This window comes from Passer montanus, unplaced genomic scaffold (assembly GCF_014805655.1).
Source record: "Passer montanus isolate IOZ18808 unplaced genomic scaffold, ASM1480565v1 scaffold97, whole genome shotgun sequence".
Lineage (NCBI taxonomy): Eukaryota > Metazoa > Chordata > Aves > Passeriformes > Passeridae > Passer > Passer montanus.
Window position 1 is genome coordinate 1,371,624 of NW_024375145.1, and position 22,044 is coordinate 1,393,667.

At 39.3% G+C, this 22,044-nt stretch overlaps 1 protein-coding gene across 9 annotated transcripts in view; it reads right to left on the reverse strand.

Moving 5' to 3' along the window:
* XRCC4 (X-ray repair cross complementing 4) overlaps window positions 1–22,044 on the reverse strand; it is a 142,941-nt gene that overhangs the window by 120,299 nt on the left and 598 nt on the right. For 4 of the 9 annotated variants that reach the window (XM_039696331.1, XM_039696332.1, XM_039696330.1 and 1 more), the window contains exons 2-5: window positions 20,780–20,899; window positions 8,984–9,186; window positions 6,894–7,045; window positions 3,885–4,072 (exon numbers count right to left, since the gene is read on the reverse strand). In XM_039696331.1, the coding sequence (XP_039552265.1) occupies window positions 3,885–4,072; window positions 6,894–7,032 (327 nt within the window). In that variant the 5' untranslated portion in view covers window positions 7,033–7,045; window positions 8,984–9,186; window positions 20,780–20,899. Of the gene's footprint in view, window positions 1–3,884; window positions 4,073–6,893; window positions 7,046–8,983; window positions 9,187–13,161; window positions 13,247–19,440; window positions 19,555–20,779; window positions 20,900–21,112; window positions 21,421–21,689; window positions 21,907–22,044 lie in introns of those variants that run through there. The other 5 variants (XM_039696328.1, XM_039696327.1, XM_039696325.1 and 2 more) reach the window with 5 other exon arrangements.

The following is a 22,044-nucleotide window of genomic DNA, read 5'->3' on the forward strand; positions in this document are numbered from 1 at the left end:
CCAGTGTACCTGAAATATGTGAAGGCACACCCGAGGTGAGACAGGGAAAATCATGTGGCACTCAGAATTCTGAGATTACTTACAAGATAACACTTAATGTTTCTATTACAAAAGGCACATTAGAAGCCAGCTATTTCCAAAATGGGCTTCCACGAAATCCATTCAAGTGTCCACTCTCAGGTCCTGAAGTACACAGACATTAAGTGAAATAAGTGATATGAGAGTCATTACTTTCACACTGACCTGGGGATTAATCATTTCATCTTCCTCTCTCCTCAGCTGGTGGAATTGCCTGGGAAACAACCTGAACTCTCAGTGACCTTTGCTAACCAAACAACACATCCTCAGTGGTTTGCAGCAAAGTAACTACTCAGACCTTGAACCGAGATAGTTTGGACAGCACAAAGAGCTCTACCAACTGCATTTCTCTCTCAGTTAGCATGCTGTGAAAAGTTTTGGTTAGCACAAGCTTCCCCAGCTTTTCTTTCAACTTTTAGTAAACTTCTAATGAACTCACAGGCCCAACCAGGGAAAAGCAGCCACAGGAAACGAGGGAGACAAATAACAGCATCTCTTCCATCATCCTAATTAGCAACAGTGCTGCATCTAAGGTGGAATTTGTTAAGCTCTTACCCTCCCTGTTTACAAATTTAAGCAAAAGGCAAGGGGAGAAAAAAACCCAGAGCCTGTCACATTACTGTAAAAAAAGAGACTGCTAGCACTCAAATAGTTGTTTATCAAAGGCTATTTAGTCTATTTAATTGCCAGCCCCAAAGAAAAAGGAAAAAAAAAGAAAGAGCTTGCCGGATTTCCATTATTTATTATATGTGGAGTGACTCGCTGAAGCACTTGGAAAGATTTACTTCCCAGTGGTCACCTACTTAGATCAAGCACTAAATCACTGCCTCTGTGGCTGGTGTTTGTTTAGGTGGCAGCAGTTGAGCTGGACCAGCCTCCCCGGCCCCTCCGTGTGTGTGGCCCGTCCGGGGCTGCAGCTGGATCCGCACACAATTCCCACTGTGCTCCACAGACATTGTTATTCCAGGGTCCTTCCCGACTCCCCAGGCACGGCTCCCAAAGGCAGAGCCACCTGTCCTGAGGGAGGTAAATCACAAACACGCCGGGATTTTCACCAAGTGCGTCGGAATTCTCACAAAAACACGTCGGGATTTTCACTGAACCCATCGGGATTTTCACCAAAGGCGTCGGGGTTTTTAAAGGCACAACTTCTTAGGCTCAGCTGCACATCCTGAGGCACAGCCAGAGCCAGTGTTTCTAAAGCTCAGACATCATTATCTCTCCCGACCAACATTTCAAGATAAACAAGTACTAAAACCCTTACGGACATTCCTTAAGATAAATTATTTTTCTTATTCTGTTACTTCTAAGCACTACAGGCACTACAAAACAAACATGTTACACTGTGCTCCCTGTAAATCAGACAGGAATTCTTCATGACTTGGGGAAGTTTTCCATCCATTCAAAACCCAAACCATCAGCACTCATCCATTACATAAACCTGACATACATCATATACATGTAATACACATCATTATTACAAACTGATGATTATAAACACTTTTTAAATTATATGAAGACTCATACAATTTGGTTTCATTCCATAGAAGCAGTGCAGGAGTAGGTGTAGCATCCTTTTCCAGTTCATGGAAGGAACCTTTTTGTTCATTAGCTGAACAACAGGTGAATCAAACACCTTGTTAAGTCATCAAATGGGCTACACTGGCAAAGCAGATAATTACAATGCATTTTTCATTCCAGTCCCTTTCAAAGCAAGGGACACGATGGGGCTGCCAGCAGTTCCTCCAGAAAACACCTGGGCAGTAAAACTATTTTCCATATCAGAAAGTATTTCCCAGTAATATACCCATGTTTTCCTTTGCTTAACATCACCCCACTATTTTTATTTGCACTCCTACAGACCAGCCAACACAGATTTGGCACATAATTAGATTTTATGGAAGCAGAGCTTTAGCAAGATGCTACAAAGAAGGTAAAACTTATTTCAAATACCACAGATAGGTGCAGCCATGAAAACAATAAACCAGGATGGCAAATCAGAGATTTGTCAGTCATTAGTCCCATGTGGGATGGAGAACCATGACAGAGCTCAGCTCTGGAAATTACTGGGCACAGGTGACTGCTGGTGATCAGCATCATGTTCAAGGCAGGTCCCATTAAAAATAATTAAAATAATTGAATTTGTATATATAAGCATGCCTGTATTTCTAAAAAATAAGGCAAGGCATGTTATTGATTTTCTAAGACTGCAAAACTTACTCTTAGGCACCCATATACCAATTTCATGAAAAGATTTTGCAATAACTTTTACTTACATGGATTAATAAGTATTTTATAGCCCAAAATGTAACAATGCATTTCAGAAGTTTTTGCTTTTTTTTTTACTAAAAAGTGTTAATTATTAAACTGATAATAGATAAGCACTGAGTTTAAGTCATGTTTAAGCTGCAGAGGAGTTTCTCTAGGGTTCCTCTGCACTAAATTTACATTTAGGTAAATTTACATATCAGCCCACTGGATGTACAGAGTCCAGGAATTAATTTCCTAATGTGGTGCTGAAAGAGAGAGATCACAAATACTTCCACAGGGAGTTTGAAAAACATTTGGAACATCATCTATGACACACCTGAAAGCTATTTCTAATACCTAATTCTATTCTTTAATTCTACATAATTGCTTTGGCAATTTTATTTGTAGGCATTAGCTTACTACAGAGGGAGAGGAAAAAAAAGTGCATTTTCACACAAGAAATCCTATCTTATCTAAAAACATTATTTCAACACCCAAAGTTTAAAGCATACAGAGGAATCGAGGTTCTTTGTATTTTCAATTTCTTTGGCCAGATTATTATTTTCCCAAATTGACATAAGGTTGTTTCCATACAAGTTAAATTTCTCATAAGCCTTAATTGATGGAAACGTGTATTAGATGACCCCACAAACACAGGGATGTTTTCATTTAATAAAAATACAGAATGTATTTAATCTGGCCTGTATGTAGAAAATGTGTGACACAGAGCAGAAACAAAAAAAAAAAAAAGGATCCTTAACCTTACTGCTCTCAATTTCTGACTACAGTTTGGTCCTAAACTTTCAACATCTTTGTGAACAATCAAACCGCTCACAAGGTTTAGGGTCAGTATGTTCTTGGGTAAATTCACAGAAATACTTGTAATGCAGACTGGTAGACTTACATGTCCTAACTTTTGGCTCCTCAAGAGCCAAACTCAGCTGAAATTTTCTATATTGCACAAGGAAAAGGGCAGGTAAAAGTATAAAACAAAAAAAGAAGTACAAACTGGGATATTCACCTTAAAAGTTAGCTTCTTCTTCAGAAAAGTTTTAACACAGCAAAGCACAACGTGAAATATCCAGAAGTATCTACAGATACAGATAATACTGGTTTCTTTCCTGTTTTAAGAGGGTCCTTTCCTTTGCAGCCAAGCAAGCAGCATGGAACCACTTTCCAATTTTCAATTTAATACAACAATTTCAGCCTCAGCTTGCAAAATATCTAAAGTAGTTAAAATCTTCATTTTAAAACTAGGTTTCAGCATTTGAAAATTATTTTGCCTGAATTTTATTTTTTCCTAATTTAGGTGAGTTGTACAGAGAGAGGATGAAGAAACAAGGAAAACAGAAGTGCACAGGAGGCTGCAATTTGAAAAGAGCAGCATCCATCCCAATGCACCCACTTTCTTTCTAGCTTGGCCCATGCAAGAGCTCACAACACTCATTCAATCTGGAGTGAGTATCACACATCTGATTTTAAAGGCCATAACAAAATACAAAAATGTATTTCATTCTCATTGTTAAACAGTTAAATTTAAACATTTATGTACTTACAGAGCCATCTTTCAGGTTCCTTTCATAGGAGAAGTGACAGGCCTTATTCTGCTCATCTCTTGAAATGACAAAGTTGTATTTGCCAGCTGACTCTTCTCCAGCTATCAGTGCTTTCCTCAGCTCTTCCACATATTTTTCTCTTTTCATTTCCATGTCATCAGCCTCCCTAGAAATGTCTGATTCAGACACTACCAGAAAAAGACATGTGAGGAATGAATATTCATATGTGTGGGAACAAATATGTGAATTATACATTACATACAAAGCATCTATTAATATACATTTATATATATAAAATACTGGTATATAAATATATAATATATTAAAATAGATATAATATCTTATATATTATTATATAAGATATAAGATATAATATTATAATATAATATAATAGACATTAAATTCTATATTATGTATAAATATATAAGATATAAATATAATTATATATTATATTACAGTATAAAATATATACAATATAGAATATATATTTGCTATGTATATAAATAGTGCACATATTATATATATACTTACTATATATATCTTAAAGTATATATATTTTTAATATACATAATTTAAAAAATATTTACATTAAAAAAAATATATATATATGTATGTATGTATGTATATACAGACAAACACTGACTAGATGACCTTTAAGGTCCCTTCCAACACAAAGCATTCTGTAATTCTGTGATCCAGTGAAATATTAGGAGATTATTTTTCCCTTGAACACACATTGGTATGTCATTTCCAGTTGTGGAAATGTAGCAGAAATACTGGGGTTTTCAGAAGTTCTGTCCCCTTTTCTCCCCATCTGAAAATTGATTATTTCCTTATTGCTACTGATCCAGATTTCTAGTTGCCTAAAGTCACCCAAAACAGTACAAAGTGAAATGTGTAATCCCTTGCAGCATGAGGCAAAAAGGAGTAGAAAAAGGTGAGTCTGAAATATTTATAAAGGAAAAAGTTGTCTGGAACAGTGATTGCAATACTGACAAGATAAACTTGTAATAACAGTAAGAAAGTCATAAAAAGAAAGACACTAAAATGCTGCAACAGAGCACTGTGGCTTTGTTGGTTTTTAGGTTTTTTTCCCTGTATATGCTGCATGTTCCTTTAGGATTTAAAACCAGCAGAACTGATCAATCACTAGGGAAATATGATATGCATAAATCCTCAGAGATGTATATCTTTAACCCAATACCAAGGTAACACACTGGATTACATTGCATATTTGTGTGCTTCTCCTCCCCTCCAACATCCACCGTTTTCCCTCTCTCCTTGAACAGGACTCCTAACACATTTCATCATCACATTAAACATACTAAACCCATAAAAGACAACTCCATCATCAACTCTCACTCTCTCCCTGGTAGGTCTTGCCAAGGAAAATAATCCACAGCATGAGAAACCCAAAAGGGATTTCCCACAGCAAGAATATTCCGACCGTTGCCTTCCCTCCCTTCAGGTTTTGAATTTAAAATGGAAGCAGTCTCAAAATTGATGTAATAACTCTATAAATTGACCAAAATGTTTTGTTGAATGAAAACACAGGTCAGTGCAGTAGGAAAGCCTCATGCACAGCAGCATCAACCCCCAATGACATTATTGAAGGGACTAGAAATTCAGTAAGAATTTTTTCAGAAAGGGATCAGATTCTTCCAGAACAGAAAAAAAGCTTTTCTCTGGATGAGCACCCAGTGCCCACAGCAGAACTACAGTGGGTTCCTTTCTTTCCTTTTTCATGAAGTGAGGTCATCCTGCTTTCTGTTTGGGGAAATCATTATCCTCCATTCTACCACATGCAGGAACTCAACAAAATGAGAACTGTGTCTACCTATTTTTTCTATGCACTCCCAGCTACAGTGGCACAGCCTTCACTTAAAAAAATAAGAATCATCATTTTGTGAAACTAAACTGGGATTTTGAAGTCACCTAAGGATGAGAAGATCCTTCAAACAGGAAAACTAGTATTTGTCAGTGTTAACACACTTTGTTTTCAAAATAACTTGACTTCACTCTTGTCAAGCCAAGAAAGAAAAACCTTTCACTACCAGGAATCAGGAATGGAATACTTGTATTTTTACATGTACATTTTTTTTACATGTACATTTGTGTAGGGATACCTGCTTGATGGAGTGTTTGAAATGTTAAAAGGAAAACGAAGAGCAGATTTAATTTGTGTGTTGATTTTAATTTACATTTATCTCATCTCAGACCTATATGAAAGCTTGGCTTGTGTAGGAACTGAGGAGGAACAACACCCACTGGATAAGGAAGGAAGAAAGGAACTACATAAATACATCTTGTAATTCAGACAAGGAGTCCAGAAAATGGTTTTGTCTACAATTTGCTCAAAATACATAATTCTCTCCTCCCTTTGAAATATTTTTGTTACTGAGAGAAGGGCTTTTGATCAAGTATTTGACATTTCTCAAGGACTTTTTCCACTGGGCATGAATGAGAGAATCATGCACATATGCAAAGACACATCCTCTTACTGAGGTTTGGGGAAAAAAATCCCACAGGCTAAGTTTTTCCTGCTGATAATTCATTGTCCCTTTTCCTTCCCAAAATTTCATTTCACCATGAAATATAGCTACCTTTGGGTATTTAAATTCCAGAAAAATATTTAAAAAACATCTTCAATTAAAGGTTTTATGGACTCCAGTTTGCAAGTGGAACTTTGCATACACATTTGTTTGAGAATCTGCAGAAGACACAGAAGTGTTACTTCAGCACCACTCCAAGAAATTATACATTCTTCAGAAAGTACAAGGATATGGAATGTTTTGTTCTGAATGAATTAGTTTTAGCTTTCACACACAACCTCTCCAATTTCAAAGTTCTGTGGCCCATCCCAGATCATGAACCCTACCTCCTCCATCACTGGGGACAAAATGTCCATGAAATTTCCATTAAAATTGTGGGACACAGCTTACAAAGTGTTTTAAAAGGACCAATGAAGAGCAGTAATAATTTAAATTAGTGCATTTTCCCTTCCATTACCTGTCCCAGTCCAGGCACACTGACAATCACTAAGAAGTAAACCAAAGCCAGTGCCTAAATCCTTTTCCCATGACACCTGTAGAAAATATGTAGCTTTTGGATCAGAAACTGGATGAATTCTGTTCAAGGTCTTCTCCATCTTCTTCTCCTACCTGTTTAAAAAGCAAGATAAACTTGTTATAACCACTAGGATGATTAACAGCTTTGCATAACTAGATTGGGAGTTATATGTGTGGGGAATATACAAATACAAGCGTACTTGCAATTTCATTCTACTCTCCTCCCCAAATTCATTTTGCCAGAGAACTGGTGATACTTTAAACAGGAAACTGGATTATAATAAGTAAGGTTTCAGTGCCAACAATTACACGTATCTGAATAGCCTCAAATTAAGAAGCTGTCAGGAAGCTGAGGGACAGGAAATTACTACAGTCAAGCTCTTCCCCATGGGTCTGTTTTTAACTCAGTCTGCTATCACCCACAGTACAGAATATTTAACATAATTCAAAATAATCAATATTCATCTGGAAGACTGCCATGTGAAAGCTGCTACTGAGCTTCACAGCAAAGCAGAGGGTGTAGCAAATGCCAGCAACCCAAAGGAAGTATCTTAAGCACTGGATTCTGCAGAGAACAAAATACATGATGTTACAGTGAATATTTTTGCTCTTTGGCAAAGCAACTTGGCAACCTGTGCTTGACCTAAGATCTTCTCAAGAATCCCATGTATTTATACACAACCTAAGTGAAGTGACTGAGAAAAGGCTACATGGTCACTCAGACTAAAAATAGCATGGTAAAGGAGGAAAAACCCAGATGAGGCATTTAAACTACATTTACTGAGTACAATGGTGCTTGGGCAGGGATTAAATGCTTTATGGAGGTTTCCATCTAAAGTGCAGCAGTAAATAATCATGACCAGGATCAGTTCAGGCCCTGAAGGGACTCTGCTTTCCAAGCAGGAGTAGAAGGAAGCTTTTCCTGTGCTCCTGGACATTGAGAAATAAATCTAGGTACAGATTTAACTACCTTGGCTTCCCCAAAAATTGGCATTCAGATTAGGAAGAGCAGGTTTAACTGTAATTGACTGAACTGTTCCTAATCCTTGCTCAACTCTGCATCCAATAACATTTCAAAATGCCTCTCCTTTGCCCAGACAAGTGGATAACATTCAAAACCAGCAAAATATATGAATTTAAGCACTAGTTTTCAAGCATAAAGCTTTAGTATTTACATCTCTAAACCACCACTGCATTTATTATTACCAATGTCATACTCCACCTTTCTATTCCCTGAAAATGCAACAGAAACTAAAACCTTACCAAAACATAAATTGAAAAATTAATCTCAGTTAAAAAAAAAAGTTTTCTAGTTCCATCACTAACCAGCTAGCCACTTCAGCAAATCTACAGCATGTATGTGCACCTGTAAGCAAGAACCAAAAAATTAAATATTTGGGGATGGACAGCTGGTACAATGCCTTTGCAATTAGTGACTCCAGAAATTAAGGCAATTTAAATATTTGTGGGGCACTAACTGCCTAGCCATGGGTCAGTCATGAGCACAGGGCAGGAAACACAAGCATCCTCAAGCATGTTATAAATAAAGTTGGCTTTCATACGCAAGTTAATGAAATGTTAATGATGTAATCTCATTTTAAATGGTTAATTAGTGCAATAGATTGTTATAATTCATGTAATAGGTTATGAAGTAATGGGTTGTAGAGTTGAATGTACTGTAATATGAATGTATGCCCACCAGAGAGGGGATGGTGAAGTCTGGGTGAGGGAATGTTCTAGAGGGTTACCTCATGTGATGACAACATTAATATGGACTGTGACTGGAAGACCAGCCAGCCAGTGGAGCCTCAGAATTCCAAAATATTGGCCAGAAATGCACCATCTTATGGACCAACCAAAACCTGGAAAAGGACCAATCAATGCATGGATTGAAAATGCACCAATCCTGCACCTTTAAGAGACTTTAAAAACCCTGGTGCTGAGCACTCAGTACTTAGATCCAGAGAAACACCTTGCTGTAAAAATATTGTTAGTGTTACTTCTGTCTTGTTGCATAGGTCTTAAGTTTACCTTGGGGCCTCGTCCTCTGTTCTTGCACTTAATAAACAGGCACTTCTTCTTTTCAAGATCATCAGCCTCCTTTAATTTCTTTTTGCCTGTTTACCACAAGCACACATGCATGCACTCTCCTTTGCCTGCCAGACTCCCTTTTGCTTCTTGTTAATTATGGAAAAACACAGCTTCTCCTGAAATATGTTCATAGAAGTCCTCCTCTGAAAGACAATGTTTTTAAAAGTATTTCAGTTAAAGACTGTAAAGCAGTAGCAGACAGCCCAGACAGACAGCACACAGGGTACTGATGTATACATGTGTAATTCAACAGGAAGGTTTTGCTTATGTGATTTTTATCACAAAGTAGAGCAGCATTCAGTGAAAAACACCTGCACTAGAGGCTTTCTTATCAAACCAGACTTTTTATAACAAAAAACAAAGCAAGAGAATTACATTTTCTATTTATAGAAGGATAAAGCGAATGAAGTGTCAGTCAGAAAAAGTGAGGTCAAGAGTAGCAGAGGAAAGAAGCCTGTTTATTTATTTAAAGATGCACTAACGAGGTCTCTGAGGACTGAGACTAAATTCATTTGATACAGAGATACTGGTTTCCCATGCACACATCAGTATTTCATTACAGTGATGTAGCACAGCTAAAAATGAAAGTTCTGTTTAGACAACACCATTGGTACCCCTGTGGTAAAACACAACCTCAACAGAATGAGGAGACACAACCAAGAATAACACCCTGAACATCGAAACAAATGGAAAATACAGTTTTCCTGCTTTTCCACGTTATTGTGCAGCTCTGAAAACAAGCATTTTCCAAGAATGCATAAAATGAAGATACTTTTTCTCCCACCTTTCCTCTCCTCCACAGTGCTCACTGGCCTTTTGAAAGGAGTATATTACTTATTACTCCACATTTAGGATCTGCAAGCAGAGCTCAGCCAGACTCCATCTCCAAAGCACTCAACCCTTCCAACCCATCAGCAAAAGCTCAAGGACTCCAGGCTGTATACAATGCCTATTATACACTCCTCTTCAAGAGGAGGGGAAAAAACACATTCATGAAAATTAGCCTGACCTACACAGCACAAAAAACCATCACTGCAAACAGTAATATTGTAGCTTACTGCTTTTTTGAAAGCAAAACAATTACAACAGCAAACAAAAAATCCAATTTTATGTCCTGAGAACACAGAGCTGACTGCAGTGTTCAGTAAATGGATAAACCACACACAGTTTAAGCATGAATACAGCAAAAATAGCAAAGGAGTTCCCTACTTATTTAACAAATACCAGTTACCACTAAAGAAATTAAAAATACAGACAATAAATGAGGGCATATTCCTTATTCATTCACTATAAGGTGACTGCATGCACTTCATTCATTCTAAAGGCAAATCTTAAATATTAATAACAGATGTCCAGCACTGTATTTTCGAAAAAAATGTACTGCTCTGTATTTCAAGAGATGAAATAAAACAATCTTCTGAAACTAACCTGTCCCAACACACCCACCTACTCACTAAAATCATCCCTCCATCAGCTTCCAATGTGTCAAGCTTATGTGACATTTCACAGTTCAAATACTTCTGCCAGCAAAAACATTTCATTATGAAAGAAAGACAAAATTATAAAGGAGAGGTGAAACCTTATTTTCACTTTCACATCTTTGGGGTAGAAAAGTAGGAACTGTGTAAATACACAGAAAGGTTAAAACAGCCCCCTGAATTTTTGGAGCATCACAATTTAACAGTCCAGCTGTTGGTGGAGCTTGTTAAAACAAAGTGAAATACAAGCATTGTGTAAAAGTAGACCATATTTTTACTGCTACCCAAATTAGTGGATCCAGCCTAAAAAGCCCCTCTGAGTCCACCAGACCAGAGGAGCACCCTCAAGTGCCATTCAGCATCCAGCCCCTGTGGGCTCTTCCCATTCACCACCTCCACAAAATGGGAGCACTCAGTTCTTTTCTTCCTTCCCTGGTTATGGCACAGCAGAGCTGCAGAGGAGTTTTGGGGTCACAGAAAGGCAGTGTTCCATCCCCGGGGGCCACAGCACCAGCCCCTCTCCACGCCAGGGCCAGCCTGCAGGTGGGGACAGCAGGGTCCCACCCCAAAAGTGTAAATCAGAGCCTTTATTGAGGCCTTTGAACAGTCGGGGATTGAGCTGTTTATCTTTAGCACTTTGTGCCCCTGGTCTTTGGCTCCTGTGATCACCATTAGGCAATGCTTCCCTCTGAGGAGGAATCAGCTGTTGGCTGGTGCCTCTGCCCTCGGAACAAACAGGGCACACAGGCCCTTCTGAATGAACAAGACACTCTTAAAATGGGCCCACAAAGAATTTTATATGTTGTTTTGGATAGCACCAGGCATAGACCAAAAGCCAAATCTTTCAGGCTGCTCCAACACAGCATCATCATTGATAATATTCTGAACTTCAGCACTTCATTTTTTCTTTTTTTTTTTTCCCTCATGCAGACTAATGGCTTTTTTTTGTTTTTGTTTTTTTTTTTCCCAAATTGGCTGGGCTGCAGGTGTTCCAAACCTCAGCAGCTATGCTTGGAAGGCTACTTACAGACCAGAAAGAGCTACTATGTCTTTGAAATGGAACAATTAACCTAAGTGCTTTCTTGCTGAGGAAAAATGGGAGCTATCCACAGGGAGCTCAGAATAGAAGACCACACACTGCTATTGAAGTTTGGTTCCTTCTGATACTGCCCAAACTACAGATCATAACCTAATAATCAGAAGAAAGGTAATAGTAAATTCATAATCAGAGAAGAGGTACTATTCAGGAGACGCTGCATATACTCATAAGTAGATAATTGGAGATTTAAACCAGTCAAGAAAAGCTCAAGATTGCTTTTAAAGATTAAAACTAGCTATTACCACATTTTCTAACAGAAGGAAATAAGATAATGCCTATATTTATGCATATTACCAGTGATATATTTCATACAAATTGATATTCTCTGGTGTTAATTTAAAATTCCATTAACTCCAATACTGCAGGAGTAAGAACACTAAAATACCTGACAAAAACCTCAACTCTCACTCCATTAATCTTAGAACTAATACTGATCCAAGAGGGACTTCCTCTTTTCTCATTCCTTTTTGCAGGAACACAACTGGGCCAACAGACATGAAGACAAATAACACAGCATCTTTCCTGTCCCATCTCACAATAATCCTCCCACTCCTCTGGCCACAGTACTTGTTTGACATTGAAGAATGATTCAATAATAACCTTCATGTGGAAGTTACAGATAAATCTGAGAGCCAAAGAAGAGGAAAAATTAGGAAGAACTTTGGTCCCTAATGCAATTTAGGGGGCTAAGACATTTTTGTATTACATGCACCCAAAGTAATATTTAGCTGCTATTTTGTTTAGCTTTACTCTGTACCAAAAGCACTCAGGTTACAATTTCGCCAGTCATGCAACTTTGTCTCAGAGATAAAAGAAATGAACCAAAAATTAGCACTTGGATGTGAGGAAGGGAGTGATTTTCTAACTTTTTGCAGAGGGGTAAGTGGGCCAGTTAAGAAATTCAGTCTCCATGGCAACATTTGATCAGGAGATCACGGGCACAGGCTCACATGGCTCACATTTGCCTTCCCACTGCTCCATGGCAGCCACAGAACGATTGGAAACATGCACATGCTTTTTGTGCAGTTGCATGTCCCCCCCGAAAAAAAAAGAGAAACCCCCAAACAAAAAAAAAACCAAAAACAAATTAGTTCTGAGCTTTTCAGGCTCCATGGGACAATAGGATATGGAAGATTTGCCACAGAAGATCTGGAATCTACGATAAGGAGCAACTCCTTGTCAGGCTTATTTACTACAGTCACCAGCTGAAAAATGAGGAGAAACAGAAGGAAGCAGACAGTCAACAACCTTTATAGCAGGAATCTTAACTAACAAGCCTTGATCTTAATTGTAGCCTGGAGGCAAAGCCCACCCTGGTGTCTTTCATCCCCTTGAAGTCTCAGGCCTAACCCACTACCCACTGCAGGCATCCAGCCTTGCCAAGCTCACTTACAACCATCTACATTAAGCTATAATAAGGTTAAAAAAAAAGGCCTTCAGTGTATTAAAATAAACACCAAAGTGGGCAATTATACTAGTATATACTAGCAAGTAAGGGAGTATGCAGACATTTATAAAAGGGGCAGACCCTTCTTTCTCACCCTTTTTGAAACAATTCTTCCCAAAACTAACAGCAAATCCAAGATGCACAGATAAGCCAGCTTACACTAACTGAATGTTACAAACCTGCAGGAAAAAAAAAATAAAATTAAGTCATGCAACTATCACGTTTCCTGTTGAAAAAATGAATTTTAGTAGAGAAGTTCTACTAAAAAGTGCATGTGGAAGGCAGCAAAGATCAAAGGCAACAGCCAGCCCAGCCTGCAGAGGATGGATCTGGGAGGAAAAGTCAGCAAGGCGTGTCTCAGAGACCCAGACTCCCTTTCTCTGCTGCTTCTGGAAGATGCAAGTCCCAGCAAATACTTTATAGCTCCAACTTGGCAGCAGGACACCCTGGCTTTCCAAGGTCCTACCAAAGCCAGTGGTGGCACAGTGCCTTCACTTGAAAACCACAGGATGCTTTTTAAGAAAAATAATTCACTTCCTCCTCAAAAAAAAATTAAAAAAAAAGGACACACATTCCAAATATATATCATTTTCCACATAATTTCTCTGAAAAGACAGCACTAAAATTGCTGTGCGTTTCGCAGATAAAAAACAGAAAGGAAGTTGTGCCAGACACAACCTTTGAGCCCAATGTATACAGTGAGTAAGAACAAAGATTTGGGAATTCCAAGTCTCTTACTCATATTTTTAAAAGCATCTCTGAAGTTTTCAGTACCTTAGTATCCTCCACTCGAGGATAGTAAAGCTGAGGGAATTTTTGGGGGGAGGAAAAACAAAAAAAAGCAGCATGTTTTAATTACCCTTTGTCCATCCAAAAATACCCCAATACATATGTGTTTTTGATGTCTATTTGGATAACAACGTAGTCTGGCTGAGGTATCATCTGTTTTCCAAAACACTGCCTTCTTTAGGATTAAATATTATCAGGATATTCAATACAAATCTGTCGCACAGATTTCCTTTGTTTTCTGTTTTTCAGTCCCCACACAGACCTATACAATTCCACTCAGTCTGATGTGTTTCTCTAAATCTCTGACTTAACATCACTGAGCAATGGATTCCACTAAAATATATATTTTTGCTATTCTTTCCCTTTTTTTCTTCTTTTTACAGTCAAATAAATTTAGTACTGTCAAATCCACAAGAGATCCACAGGCAAGAGCACCCAGTCTGACACAAAGATGAATGAAACAAAGAAATCAGTGTCAGGCAGATACAGATGTATGTAATTCTGTATATGTAGGATTTTCTGAGGAGTTTTGAAAAATTGAGCCCAGTAACCTGGAAAAACAAGTTTCACCTAATGTTGCCACTTCAGAGGGACAAGGGCAGGTATAAATATGAAGGCTTACATATCTTTTTCTCCTCCCACCTCTACACCCAAGACTTTTCAAAGAGATGGATTATTTTAATTTCCCGTCCCTGTCAAATTAATAATAAAAAATAGGCCTAGGCTCCAAATTGCTTTATCTTACTAAACAGTTTCCTCAGGCATTTTCTTTGAAGAAAATTCCTGCATTACCCAGTCTTCACTTAAAGTTTTATTACGTTTTTTCTTTCCATCTGCTATATATCTATTAGAAAATGCAACACTAAACTCCCCAAAAACAAAGAGCTCACATGGCTTACATTTATTAATTTAAAAACTGCAATTCATTTTGCTTCACCTGACCCTCAGAGAAAAATAATTCACAAGACAAGAACAATCCACAAAGAACTGAGACATTCACTTTCAATGCAGCTAAATTTCAATTTTGCAGCTCTTTATCCAGCTTTGTTTATTACTTGGCATTGAACATTAATTACTCTGCTGATGGAATAGGCTGAGTTTGAAGATAAGGCAAAAAGACATATATTGAGCACCAATTTCAGCTGCTTCCATGCATGGGCACAGGTTCAGCATGGGTTTAGCTCAGGCTTTGTGATAATCCACATCAGACAAACCAAAGCAGGGCAGAAGCAGCAGTCCCTATCACGACACGTGCCAAAATTTTAACAAGGAGGGGACGTGGGACACAAATCCCACAGCCTCACCAAGCTATGAGCAAACAAGTAGATTTGTTTAAAAAAAAATAAATTAAAAATAGATAAAATAAAAAAGGGCACAGTTCCACACAAAATTCACAAGCCACGCACTATGCACCCTCAACCAGCACTTACAAATCTACTGGTTTGTGCTACAAACCACATTTGGAAAGGGAAAAGGGCACAAAGAGCTTCACAGGGGTCAATTTTACTTTCAGCATCACAAGTTTTGTACATTAAAAACAAACAAAAAAAAATAAAGCCTCTCAAGACTCATCAGCTCACTGCTTTTCTAAGCAATTTTCATGACTCTTTCATTCTTTCATTCATGTGGGGTTTTTTGGGTGGATTTTTTTTTTCTTACTATGGACTGGGGAAAAAAAAAAAAAACAAAACCAATCCAGAACAACAAAACCCTACTCAAAATTTAACCCTTACCCAAGATACTTGATGCCAAGCAGGGGGTCTACTCTAGGAAAACAGCTTTTCACTATTAGTGCTCCCTTACAGCTCCTAAAGAATGCTTGCAGGGGCGTGAAAAGAAACCTGCAGGCTGAGATGAGGGCACAGCAGGGGCACACCAGTGCAAAAATGCCACTGGGACTTGAGCTGAGAGGGCAATTAAGAACTCATTAGCAAAAATACAGCACAGAACTGCTTTGGCACTGAACCAGTCAGACACAAGTCGGAGATCTTAACACTCAAATTGCAACAAAGCAGAGACGTGGAGCACCACAGAGGTCTCAGGGCGCTGTGTTGAGGATGTAAATTGTTGCTTTCCCAGGTAAGTTAATGACAACATAAAACATGGGGAGTGGGGCAGAGAAACAGCACAGAAGGGATAAATATTTTAAAAAACAAGTCTCAGTTTGTCTTGGGGGGCACCTCACCTTCGTGTTTCTGGCTCCCAACTGCAGCTGCACATCAGTGCCTGACACACAACAGTGAGCAAACACAATGGCCCTGAAACAGTGCAGGTATATGAGCATAAAAAACAGACTTTGGACACAGGAGTCACCTCCCCACAGCTCCAACAACCTGTTCCAGTGCAGTTTCAGACACAGAACCTGCCACTGCATCTTCCTCTCTTTCAGGGCTACAAATGCCCTCATTTATTTTGCACCCTCAAAAGTATCAAACTCAAAACATGAACCTCATATTGAGACTACATACTAAAAAATTCCTCCTCTACCTCTTTACTTCAAGAAAAGGAAAAAAAATCTGGTTTTAGGATACTCAGGCTGATAAAAAAAAATCCCTGCAACAGACAACACGAGTAAAAAATGTAAAATATAAGGCACATTCTTAATCTATAGACTTCTCTGACCAAGGCATAGGGGGAAAAAAAGCCCTTCCCTTTAATACTGCCTTCAGGAGATCACAAAACATTACTCAAGTACTGTCCAAGACACACAAGAATGCTAGTTCCCTGCCTCTTGCTTCCTAAAACAATTTTCCTCCATGTCAGCTTTCAGAGAAATTAACATTTCTGCCCCCTCTCCTGATCTGTGCCTGCTGCCTGCTGGACTCTAAAAATTAAGGTTAATTTTCACAGCTGGAGTAATTCAATATAAGCCTCCACAACAGAGTCTGATGCTTCCCTGCTTGGCTCAGCCAGCACAAATCTCTCCCCAGGATTTTGTGAGGTTTCACCCCAAGCCTGACAGGGCTGACAGCGTTTGGAAAGCCCCAGGCTCCCTCTATCCTGTCCAGCCTCTGTACTTTTCTGAAAAGGGTGGCCACTGAGACCCCTTTGTAGACCTGTAAACAAACAATCCCTTTCATAATTATTTGAATCATTTATTTAAAAAAAAAAAATCAAAAACACACACATTAAAAAAACCCAACAAATGCAGCCTGTGATAGGATATACAGCCTCACTCTTCCTCTGGCTGCATTAATTTTTCTGTCCCAAGACAGCAAGCAATTTGGCTGGTGTCTAGATCAAGGGCACAAAAGTTCTCAGTCTCTGCACTCTTAGAAGTCACATCTGATCAGTCTCCCTTTTTCTCTGTTTATTTTACAATCTGTGCTCTAGCTGTCTGCTCTGCTGGAGGACATCCCTTCCCAGAAAAGCCACCTAGCAGTCTGCAGAGCAGATGCAGAAATATTCCAATGCTTTTCCAAGCTTTGTAAATTCGGGCAAATTAATCAAAAAATGTTTTGTGCAATCACCAGTACACCTTAGAAAGCAGTAGCACCAGAGGCCCTTGCCCAAGGCACACACTTAATGATTTTTGTGTTGATCAGAGCTGACTGTGTTAGATTAGCAAACAACAGTAATTTGTTTAGCAATTATCTCCTAAATTTCACCTTAGCTTGTGTCAACACAGCACCATACATAATTCAGCAAGTCTTTTGTACCTTGACATATCTTGGACAGCAGTCCTTACCATTCACACTATCAGATACTATGTTCTATGAATAATATTCAAATTCAAGGGAGGTTTTTGCCACCTTTCCCTTTTTCCATCTCATACAGAGGAGAAGGATGTGGGGAAGACTGAGATCCACAAGACATTGATTACAAAGAGCAAGAGATAAAGGCCATTGTTTCCTAGCCCAGGAAAGAGACACAGCTCAAGTCAGGGATACAACTAGAAAAAATACTCATTTTGGTGGAAAAATAAGTGATTTCAAGAACCATTTAATGTTATTTTATGACAGCTGTCTAAACTGGAATCTTGGTTATTTAGTGATGTTGGTTCAGAATTTATGCACAATTTTATGCATTCCCCACAACATCAGCAAGCATTACATTTCTGCCAAATGTAACAGTGAGGAAATCACAGCTGCATCCTACTAACCTTGAAGAATCAGATAATGGTTTTGAGTCCTTGAAAATCTGACCCTCAGCTCTGGGTGGTTCCACTCACTCAAGGACGTGTGCTGCTTTTTCATCTGGGGCTCCCGAGCTCTAACATAAACCCTGAAAAACATTCTCCACCTCCTGCTAAGCCCTAGGTGACAAGAGTTAGGGATTAAAATTTCTCATCCTCAAGTGGCACTGCAAGATAACGAGGACATCAGAAACAGGCATTGAGACAAAACAGCAAGTGACCCTGCAAGGCCCACAGCACACACACACACAAATATTTGCTGTACCGCTTTAATGAAGCCAACACGCAGCATAGAAAACCACCTAAATTATCTCATCTCTACAGAAATGGATGGGTTTTGGTCAAAGCAGAGCATTGTAAGACATCCAGTGCTGCTGCTGTCTGTGTCAGAAAGGCACTGAGGTCACGCGTTCCAGGCACAGCATCACTACTTCTGCAGCAAGGCCACCTCACCCTGGGTGTTTTTACAATCTGGGGTACCTTGCTAAGTGATGGTGTGCCCTTTGCATCAGCCCATCAGTTGTAGACACATGAAATCTGCCACAAAAAGCAGAAATTTTAAGCTCCCGCTGCAGTAGGAACAGTCCCCACCACACATCACCCTGTGCAGTAACTTTGTATTAAACGTGTGGTTAAAATACCAGGCTAAAGCACCCCTGGCATGAAGAATGAGGTTCATTCCTGCTCAAACAGCTGCAAACTCCAAGCCTTTCACATCTATTGTGATCCATCCTACCACAGTGATTATCATGTGGACTTCTGGCAGGTGACAGAAATTAAGAGAAAGAGGGGTCAAACCTAAATTAGATGGAGGCTTGGTTTTTTTGGTTGTTGTTAGGTTTGTTTTTTGGAGTTTTTTTTTCCTTCAAAATGACATTAGCAAACAAAATACCACGCTCTAATTGCCACTGTCAGCACACAGAACACCATCCACCCAGGACAGGTTTGCCTGCAAAATGCACACCCCTCGTGTCCCACTGCCTCTTTACTCCAGACTGAGAGCAGAGCAAACCTGTAGCAGTAGCAAAAATGCAAATAAGTTTATAAGCATTCATGCCCTGTGTTTGAAGATCCTGGGAATGACAGATGTGGGCACGGCGTAGAAGGCAAAGAAAAGAAAAGCAGTATCAGCTTCTTGCCAGTCACTCAAAGCAGCATTTCTCAAAAAAACCCCCAACTGACTGCATTTATAGCTTATTTTTAAACGTTTTCTCCACCTCATATACACACATGGAAGTGTTAAGCACAGAAACTTATTTACATGGATGTACCTGTCATGTCAGTCACCCGCCTGTGATATTTTTAAAACCATTTCCTCCAACCCTCCTCCTCCTGAGGAAAGGTAAAAAACACACAGAAGATAAAAACCAAGGCTTCCACACGCAATTGTCAGCCTTGTGGTAATTCTTCCTGCATCTGGGAACAGCCTAGGAGTTAAACCTTTTTTACCTTTCATTACAGACACAAATTCCTTGGTGTGCTCTACTCCACTGAGCAGTGTGAAAACCTTTTCCTCAACACCAGGAAACACAGCCACGACCATGAGCACTGCTCTTAAGGGACCTAAGAGCAAAAAAAAACCACTATTCATCCTAAGCTTTTATTTAAATATCTGAATATTGCTATGTAGATCAATGCAGTTGTTTAAACTTATGATTTGCAATATGATTTTCAGCAGAAAGGTGTGCCCACCCAGCCCACTCCTGCAGACAACACCAACCAAGCTGTCCCAGCTCCTCAGAGCTGCTTTTCCATGCCAAGATATTAATTAGGAGGGGGAAAAAAACTGCAAGGGAAACTGGAACAACACCATCTGAAAGCTGATATTCCAGTCCCATATCCCAGAAGACACTTCCAGGCCAGGTGCACCAATATTTTCAATTATGCCACCAAGGGTCCCACAAAATCTTTAAATGGCATTTTTCCCACCACTCCAAATTGTCCAGCTGAAATCATTTTAATACAGCACACGATCAGTAAAATTTCCCTTTTGTGTTGGAAACCTCACCTGGAAATTAAATGTTTAGGGTAAACAAAGAGCATTTCTTGCAAAAATCTGCAATGGTTTTCAGGTGGGAGCTCGCCATAAACTATCAAAGTAGAAAAAAATGTAATAAATCTATCACAAAGGGGCATGTTTGCAAACTAAACCACACTAGAGGAAGCTAGATGACCACCTGAAAGCAGATTTGGCTATGCTGTGAACAAGGACTGACAGCTGGAGTCTCCTTGGACCTTACAGAGTATTTTCAATTTGGGTTTCTAATTCACACTGAGCATCCAGAAGTGAGTCCAAGCAGGAAAAACAACCCAGTTTTTGCTTTCTATCTCTGACAAGCACAAAAAAAGTTCAAAAGTATTATTGCCTTTCAAGTCTTGAGTCATGTTGACCATCAGAGGCTGTACTCAGTGATTACACTAACAACTTATTTCTGTTTAGAAACATACTTCAATGTAACAATCATTCAAACAGTTCAAATTGAAATATCCAAGGTAATGAGGCTATTTTTAGAATTGTCTTTGTGCACTTAATGATTGTTTTTTAATCAAAAACCTTGACCTGTGATGGGAAGAAACCAATCCAGTGAATTTAACTGAGTAACAGGAATAAGATGTGTGAATACGCTGTGAGAAAATGAGCACACAGCAAGATGCTGACTACCTGTTACACAGATGGATAAACCTGCAACTGAGAGAAACTTATTGGCACTAAACAATCTAGAGAAAAATCAGAACAAATCCAGGATCAACAGAGTGCCTGAAGTCCACAGGACAGAAAGTCACCCACCTCAAACTCCAAACCTGCTCACGCTGGTAACATCCCAGGTAAATTTTGGTGATTATGAGTCTGAAACCACAATTTCTCAGAGATGTGTCAATTCACAGTGACCAAAGGAAGGAAGCTGCCCTGCAGAGGACACAAACAGCATTTTAAGTGGGCTGTGTAGGTCTCACTCAGCTCAAACTCCTCTGCCTCAGTAAATCACTGCCTCAGTTCCACGGGATGAATCCATTTCATACATGAACATCAACCCCCAGCCTCCCACAGCAGCGGCACAAGGCAGGTAAAATGTTACCTAAAAATATCATTTTAGAGAGAGAAAAAAAACAAACTGTTTACCCTCATCGAAGGAAAAAGGAAAAACTGTCCCACACTCAGCAGACCAGCACGAATTTGGTGCTGAAACACAGAGAGTGACACAGACTCCAAGCCACCACCTTGGGAAGGGGTGATGCTTTTAAAACCACGTTTATAAGGATTCCTCACGACATTTCAGGTGTTTGCTATGACAGCAACACTGGGGCACCTGGACACAGAGTAACCACTGTGAAATTCTTCCAAGCTGGTGGCTCCTTCATTTTACTGAGCTCTCACAGCACCAAAGGTTACTCCGTAAAAAACAAACACACAAACAAAACAAAACAAAAAAAAACAAAAACAAACCACCAAAAATAAAAACTCAACCCAAAAAAAAAACCCAAACCAAAACAAAAAAAAATTACAAAAAAAAATTGGAAATTCTTGGGCAGGTGCAGCTACAGAAAAGATTGAGCAAAGCTCCAACAGAAATAAACATAGCACCTTAGCCAAGACAGAACAAACCAGGGGAAGACAGTCTGGGTTCCCCCTATACAACAACAGAAGTAACAGTAAGAGGGCCCTAATTAAATAATAGCCTCATTAAGGCATTCTTTACGTTATTAAGGCGTTCTTTACGATATTAACACTTCAGCAGCCAGCGGCTCACGCCTGAAGGGTGAGACAACAGCAGTGGGAGCCGAATAACAACGAAAAACTGAAAAAAACCAACAAAAAACACACACCAAACCAACCAAATTTTGCGGGGGTTTTTGTATGTTTTTGTTTGTTTGTGGGGTTTTTTTTCGGTTTCATTGCTATTGGTTTGGGGGGTTTTTTTGGGTTTCTCTTTTGTTTTTCTTTTTTTTTGCGTCTCACTGAAGACACGCGGGCCCCATGGCCCTCCGGTGAGGGGTCAGCGAGGGGCTGATCCCGGTTATCCCGGTTATCCCGGTGATCCCCTCATTGCGGCA